Source organism: Pempheris klunzingeri, chromosome 7 (genome assembly GCF_042242105.1).
Source record: "Pempheris klunzingeri isolate RE-2024b chromosome 7, fPemKlu1.hap1, whole genome shotgun sequence".
Taxonomy (NCBI): Eukaryota; Metazoa; Chordata; class Actinopteri; order Acropomatiformes; family Pempheridae; genus Pempheris; species Pempheris klunzingeri.
Genome location: NC_092018.1, coordinates 6284371 through 6292431, shown reverse-complemented (window position 1 = coordinate 6292431; position 8061 = coordinate 6284371). Strand labels below are relative to the sequence as shown.

At 40.2% G+C, this 8061-nt stretch overlaps 1 protein-coding gene across 1 annotated transcript; it reads left to right on the top strand.

The window, feature by feature from the left end:
* The first annotated feature begins 794 nt into the window (after positions 1-794).
* Positions 795-7493, top strand: opn4xb (opsin 4xb). The gene is made up of 9 exons (XM_070833727.1): positions 795-961; positions 3457-3590; positions 3696-3899; positions 4168-4339; positions 4856-5017; positions 5979-6086; positions 6231-6402; positions 6749-6898; positions 7089-7493. Exons 1-9 carry the CDS (start codon positions 795-797, stop codon positions 7491-7493), a joined length of 1674 nt encoding a protein of 557 aa, XP_070689828.1.
* The last annotated feature ends 568 nt before the right edge of the window (positions 7494-8061 follow it).

Below are 8061 nucleotides of genomic sequence, written 5' to 3'. Positions count from 1 at the left end.
CACAGAGCAACATGGGGCAGTGAGGGAGACACATATAGAGAGAGAGATAATCAGAGACAGGCCACTGATTCAGAGCTTGGTGCACAGCTGGTGTGACGGGTGAAGAGGCTGCAGGCAAACAGTGAATGGACGGACAGTGACAATGTGCAACGAGTGTGGGATTTAATATACTGGAGAATATTATCAACTCAGTAACCCAACTATCAAACAGGAAACATTTGGAGACTACAAGTGGAAGACCAGAAAACCAGAGGGGAACAACAGAATGGATGCTGCTGCCTCCAAAGTTTATTACCGTGGTCATTATCTAGCATTTAACACTACTGGACAAAGTAGTAAAAAGGAGGAACTGTTTTTTTTTACTCTACATTTTGTTCCATGTGTTTTCTGAATAATGTAACATTGACAACTTGGTAACATTTTGCAGTGTAAATATTTTGCACAAATCAACTTTTTAACCCGTCCAGCTTTTTCTCAAGAAATAAACATATGGACCTGACTGGACTTGACATTTCAGATCTTCATAAAGTGGATATCACTTTCTGCTTCATATTTAGTACATAGTACTAAATGGATGGATAGACCAAACGAAGGACACCTACTCTTGAAAATCATCAGTAAAATAAATCTTAATCAACCTAGAAGTTAATGTATAACAATCTACACAGGACATTGTGCATCTGATGCAAATGATACCACTATGGAGGCCCGACACAGACAAAACAAAGTGGATTACAAACTGGTAAACCTACTGCATCCTTCCAGGTTGGCAGTCCTGATCAGGTGTTTGAACCATGTGGTCCACTGAGAGCATGGAGCCAGAGAAAGCTCACACCGAGAGCAGCTTTTTCAGCAAGGCAGATGTGCCAGACCATGCCCACTACATTGTTGCCTTATTTGTCTTTGTCATCGGGGCACTGGGAATCACTGGAAATGCGTTGGTGATGTTCGCCTTCTACAGGTGGGTTTGTGTGTGTGATTTTTGTCATTGAGTAATTTGGTGTGTCTGTTCTTGGGTCAGTCTGATCTTTGCAGACAAGTTGCGTTACTAAGGTGGCACTCTCTTTTAATCAGAGCCCTGAGGAGATGTTGTACTCACTCGGAGATGTTATCATTTCACAGAGAGCAAGACAGCTGGAGAGACAGACAGAAAGACTGAGTTGTGTGTATTTGAGGTGGGGACATAATACAATACCTGTACCGAACTACTTAATGTGTGCATGCCTGTGCTCAGTCTGTGAACCTCTGAATCAAGGCTGAGAGGTTTTTACTGTCTTTAATTTACTGCAGAGTGAGTGTCATGTCTTTTACTCTCCAGAGGATCAAAAGGGTTTCCAAAAAGCTGGTGATTACCAGTAAAATAATCTTTGCATCTTAGTGCCCTGGCTGAAAGATCATCTTAGCTGCATGGCAATGAAAGAGAATGTGGATTTCATCACTGAGACAAATCTGTGCCATACCCTTTGGTAATTGTGTGAAAAACTCAAAGTAAAAAAGCAGGTAACATTTTGAATATTATGAAACTTTCCCATCCCACATCTTTTTTGGTACAAATGCATAATAAGATTAGTATGTAAGAGTAATATAAGATCCCAACTGATGCCTGACTGTGAGTACTCTACTTGTGCTTTTACCCAAATTTAATTATTTGTATTTGGTAAATATGGTGAAATATGTCTTTTTTAAACCATTTTAGTCTCTTGTTTAGGCTCTTGTGTCTTATGAGGAGTCGTAAGAGCCAGAGCAGCAACGATTAATATGATAAAAAAAAAATCAATTGTCTAGAAACAAGCAAAACAAACAGTTGTGACTCAAACAGTTGCACAAAACGCACTTTACTGTGAATCAAATCCAAATCCATTTAGAGTCACATGCAACAAGAAGCGCCAAAAATAAAGGACAATCTTTTTTAATATTGTATGTCACAAGTTGAGGAGAGTGATGTATTGCATAATTTTGACAACCATTGACCTCTTTTTGTGCCACTCTCATGTTAACTGTTTCACAGAAACTGGGTCAGAGACAGAAATTGTGTGTGTGTGTGTGTGTGTGTGTGTGTGTGTGTGCGCGTGCATGCGTGCGTGCAAGCGTTTATATTCCATCTGTCCATCACTGTAGATAGATTAGATGCATTCCCCATTGTGTTATGCTGATAAGTTGGTGCTTATTGAATCAGAAATGCACATAATGTTATGGGTTCCAAGAAATTTCATTCACACTCACACACACACGCGCGCACACACATGCACATGCACGCACTGATTGAGAGAGAGACAGAGAGAGAGAGAGAGGGAGGGAGGGAGATAACTGTATTTCGATATGATGATTTTATGCGGTGGTAATGTGCACTCGTACACAGACACTTGGTGAAACAAACACTGAATACATGAGCAGCACTATAGCAACAGCCACACACGTACAAATGTCTACAATGCAGACACAAACCAATTTGCAGGCATATAAACCTGATTGTTTGGTGTTCAATCAGGGAGCAGCCACGTTATATTCAGGACACAGAAACAAAGTTTAATCAATAAAGAGCCGTGGAGGCTGACAGCAGGTCAATACGCTGCTTAATCAAGCTGGTATGGATGCAGGTTCACATAGAGTTGACCAGTTCAGAATAAAACTTAAACTGACATTCTAACAGCACTGTGTGTATTGAGTCATGCATACAAACGAGATAGGAGTAACTGAGAGATACAAGTGTAACTAAACGCATAAGACCTTATTCCTTCCCCAAAATAAATCCATCATTTTAGGTATTTACAATTATAAAACCTATAAAATAGCAGATCTGTTCTAGTTAGATGTGCTGAGTTATTAAGTGCCCTTTACAGTGTCCCAGTGTGCAAGAAAACTTGATGAAGTACCCTCCATGGGGCTCTTCCACTAGAAAAATGTGCTAGGCTGCCCTGCATGCAGAAAAGTAATTGGCCTCAACTTGCCTTTAAATGGTTAAATAGTAAAAAGTTCTCTGTGTGTTATATTACAGAGGTGTAGCAGTTATGCTGTAAATCTGAGTCACAAAATAAAAAAATTTTAATCTTAGCCAGGGTTTGGATTTGTTTGCGCATTGATGCAACATGACTTTCTGTGCACTGGTGCCCTATTTCTTTTTTTCACCCCTTCCCCTCAGACTGCCTGAGTCCCCCACTGTCTGACTATGCTTATTAAATTGATGTAATCTTATTTATAGTATGTAATTATCCATTGGCTCATACAGTGGTGCAGATGGATGACTATTTCACCAGTACACTATCTGCCAATCCAAATGTCACACTACCCACATATTCCACACCTACCGCTCATTAATAAAAACTAAATGTTACAAATAAACTTTGTTTTTTCTCCAAGAAAAAGCTCAGAAAAAATGTGTTTTCTGTTCACACTGACCATAAAACTTCCCTTCCCTTCTCTCTGTATGTGTGTGTTTGTTTGTGTGTGTCTGTGTAGTAACAAGAAGCTTCGTAACCTGCCTAACTACTTCATCATGAACTTGGCGGTCAGTGATTTCCTCATGGCTTTCACACAGTCCCCCATCTTCTTCATCAACTGTCTCTACAAGGAATGGGTGTTTGGAGAGATGGGTAATTCTCATGCGACATAATCATGCTAAAGTCAAAAACACATTAGCTAAAATAACATTCTGCTGTTCAGTTATTTATATGTCTGTATTTGTTCCTTCCCCGTAGGCTGTAAGATGTATGCGTTCTGCGGCGCCTTGTTTGGCATCGCCTCCATGATAAACCTGCTGGCCATCTCCATCGACCGCTACCTGGTTATCACCAAGCCTCTGCAGGCCATCCACTGGAGCTCCAAACGAAGAACCACTCTGGCCATTCTCATGGTCTGGCTTTACTCTTTGGCTTGGAGCATGGCTCCTCTAGTTGGCTGGAGTGAGTTTCCTCTCCCTGGACTTTTTTTCTTATCATCTGCCTTTCTTATTTGTAGAAAAATCGGTGCAGGGATCAATGTGACTAATCTCCATTCACCCACCTGCAGTTAGATAGTTCACGTGCGATCATAATCCACTGCTCCAAAGACATTCCATCAAAACATTAACTAAGTCTAAAGTCTAACAACATGCAGAACCAATAATGATTTACCTGATACCTTTCTTCTTGTGATTAAAGCAAATATTTGTATGTTCTTTTGCCCTTCTAGGCTCCTATATCCCGGAGGGCCTGATGACATCTTGTACATGGGATTATGTCACACACACATTGGCCAATAGGAGCTACACGATGATGCTGTGCTGTTTTGTTTTCTTCATTCCACTAGCAATCATCTTTTATTGCTATCTCCTGATGTTTCTGGCTATACGGAAGACCACCAGGTACCGTAACTCTTATATTTGAGAGTACAGTATTTATTTGTCAAGTATTTTATGCTTGCGTAGGTGGAGATACATGAAATACATACAAGAGTATTGATAATACTCAAGAAATGTAAAGGAACCACTCTTATAAAAATCCAGAAATCAGTTTTATATGATTTGCTTTCACTTTTATTTGGTTACTTACTGCATGTTCTTCCAGCAGCAGACTACAGGAAATGCAGAATCTCTGCATGCCTTAGGGCAGTACAGTTCCAGACAGAAGTGCTTGTTCTCATCTTGCAAATACCTACAAATATGCCTACTTCTTTGCAAACCCCCCAACTACTGTCACCACTGTTCGTGATAACTGAAGAAGTGAATATTAAGCCTTGCTTCAATCATTTCTTTATTGGACAGAGATTGGTTTGATAATAATGAATTTAAAAACATGGGCTAAACTGTCCAGTTTCACATGAATAATCTGAAATCTGTTGTAGGGTGTTTTAACTGTCCTTCGTCCTGCTTCACCGACAGGGAAGTGGAGCGTCTGGGGACTCAGGTGAGGAAATCCACCCTGATCCAGCAGAAGTCCATCAGGAGCGAGTGGAAGTTGGCAAAGATCGCCTTTATTGTCATTGTGGTTTATGTTCTGTCCTGGTCACCGTACGCCTGTGTCACACTGATTTCCTGGGCTGGGTAAGACTTATTTCCTATATTGATTAACATTTTTATGCTGTAATGGCTTTAGTGTGCTTGTAAATTTGTAGATAATACTTTTTTGATGGATACATGTTCTATCTATTATATATTAGCACCCCTGCTATGTTGTAATCAGTGCTCTGATTTTCATGTTTTACTGCTAACGAATAAGATAAAAATTAAAGTTATTTACCCAGTTATTATCTTCAATATTATCATTATTGCCACAAACTAATTGTAACATAAAAATATATTAGAGATGTTTCCTTCTTTGTATTTAGTTGCATCATTTGGCACTACAAGACTAAATCTAATCATATTTCTATCTGCCAGCTTCCTTAGAAATGTATCTAGATGCATCAATTAATTAATTGAGGAGCAGATATTCAGTGAAATGGCAGCAATACTAAAGTTACATACGACTGTCATGGTACAGTCTGACTCTAGGTGGTATGCTGGACATTTTTGACATAATTCTTGCCAAAATGTGCCGTTACATAATCTTGTTTTAGCTAGAGGCCTAGTAGTCCTGGATGAGTGACCTACAACAGACGGTGAAGCTGCTCATATGTCCCTCTGCTCATGTGACCATCACAACATTCACCGAACCACATGTCTCTTCTGGGTCATACAGTAGGAAATGTAGAGATGGAACTCTGAAACTCTTTTCTCTGCTCACTCTCAGGGGAGAGGTAGCCTTTCACAGACACACACACACACACACACACACACACATACACACACAATCACATGGACTTAACCTCCCTTCTGTAACAGCTGGCACACATTTTGGCAAATCCCTGACTTAATATACCCCTTCACAATGTTACAAAATACAGAACTGGGTGGGGGGGCTTTGAATTGTGGAGGGCATACTGTTTTGTCGCACTAAAACAAAAGATGAAATTACAAGATGAACACGAGGGAAGTTTTGCTTCTGTTGTTCTGTCTCGTTCAGACATGCTGACATCCTGTCGCCATACTCCAAGGCTGTCCCTGCAATCATAGCAAAAGCCTCCACCATCTACAATCCTTTCATCTATGCTATCATACACAACAAATACAGGTAAACAATGAGTCAGTGTCATTGTATTTTTGTTTCACCATCTTTGCTGCCTTGTACTTATTCTTGCATTGGAAGTAATAGCATATCACATCCAACTATCACAACTTTGCTGAAATAATAAATGAATAAACTGTACTTTATTAGAATGACTCTGGCAGAGAAGTTTCCCTGCCTGCGGTGTCTCTCTCCCGCTCCTCGAAAGGAGTGCATCTCCTCCTCCATCAGTGAGTCCTCTTTCAGGGACTCCATCATTAGCAGACAGTCCACAGCATCGAGGACTCACTTTATCACAACTTCCTTTAACTCCTCGGACATGGTAATTTTTTTAACTCTTTTTGTTCTAGTTCTTGCTAGTGCTGGAGAATTCTGTTTTCTTAAGACTCTACATTGCTTTAAAATAAAAGTATAAAAATAGAATAGAATAGAATAGAATATACAATCTTTTAATTCATCATTGTAAGATTGAACTAAAATCATTTTAATGTGTACCATTTTGGTCCTATAGAGTCTTTACGTATTTTGGTTTTACTCAGTGGGACTGCTTATGTTGAATCAATCAAAGGGTATTAAATAGTGTGCTGATCTGGGGTGAGGGTCATTTTGAATGATTTCCTTTTAGTTTAGAGCAGTTCAGCTCACATTAGTTCTGTTTTGATTAGCAGGTATTGAGGGACGTAGAGATGAATCCTCTGGGAAGGAAGTCCAGTGATTCCTTCAGAAGCACGTCATCGTACAATCATTCTTGCAGAGGCAGCAGGTCCAATATGAAACAACTGAGGCAGAAGACCACCAATACCAACGCAGCACAGAGGGTAAGAAAACATAAAAATCTGTCTTGGGTCATTGATTAAAGTGTTATTTGTTTGTATGCTTGGATGTTTTTGTATCACGTTAATTGCATTTGTCTGCATGCAGTCATGCATCATGGCATTGATGTTTTACAAAAGATTTTTGCTTTCGTGTATTTGTGTTTGTACGTCTTGTTCCTTTTTTCATCACTAGCCTCCATCAACCATGTTGACCAGTAAGTCACTGAGCACCTGTGAGCATGAACTGGTTTCCAGCTCTCTCACCATCGCCACTGTCCCCTTACTAGTTCTTACCAGGAGGCGCAGCCAGAGTCTGACCAATGAGATTTCAGATGCAGGAGAGGAGAAATGCAGCATCAGAGACAGGCTGAGCAGCCACAAGAGTGACTCTTTTGATTCCCTGAATTTCGGAAAAATCCCATTCACTGATCCCAGCACTGTTCCACGCATAATCGTCATCAGTCCCACATCTGAGAGCAGCCTCATCAAGCATGACAGTGACTGCTTAGAGGAGAGTGTTGAGGCAATGGAGAATAATGTTTTTGTCAGCCTGAACTTCTCATCAGAAGTCTTTGAGGCAGTGGAGTTACTCTCTTGAACGGCTAGACTTGGATGGACCGAAATGATTCTTTTTCACTGGAGCTGTATTACTGATTACACTTTCGCACCGCAGTCCACACCGTACTCTTCTCTACAGGATCTGACTTGTTCTGGCTTTGGATCATTCATCCACTGAAATTAATCATTCTGTTTTTATCATATTTTTTCCAAGCCAGATGACTCATCCTGTGAATCAATGTTATGCCACTCTGTTGAAGAAGTAATGGGTGCTGGTTCTTGTATGCAGTGGGCACCATTTGTCAGACTTTGGCAGGGACAGTGGCCCCCTGAGGGGCAGCTTGGGCTGCAGCATATTTTTTGTGAGATTCCTAAAAATGACAAGTGGCCCTGGCTTGACATACCAGATCATTCATTTCATTTTTTTAAGTAAATGAAATTGAGATGTAAAGTTTTGTGCTGAAATGTTTATATTTTAGTTCATGTTGGTCCACATCAGAAAATAGACCAGTTTAGTTCTGGGTGATGCTCCTCTGCCTTTTCCTTAAAACTAGAAGCTGTGTGAACAAATTAAGAACAAAGGTAATGTTTCCATCTTAATGCAAGTA

Bases quoted from the DNA above. Each gene is read 5' to 3' on its own strand.
- opn4xb (XM_070833727.1), top strand. From the start codon at position 795: ATGTGGTCCACTGAGAGCATGGAGCCAGAGAAAGCTCACACCGAGAGC. The intron at 6,087-6,230 runs GTAAACAATGAG...GTACTTTATTAG, and splicing joins ATCATACACAACAAATACAG to AATGACTCTGGCAGAGAAGT. The intron at 6,403-6,748 runs GTAATTTTTTTA...TTTGATTAGCAG, and splicing joins CCTTTAACTCCTCGGACATG to GTATTGAGGGACGTAGAGAT.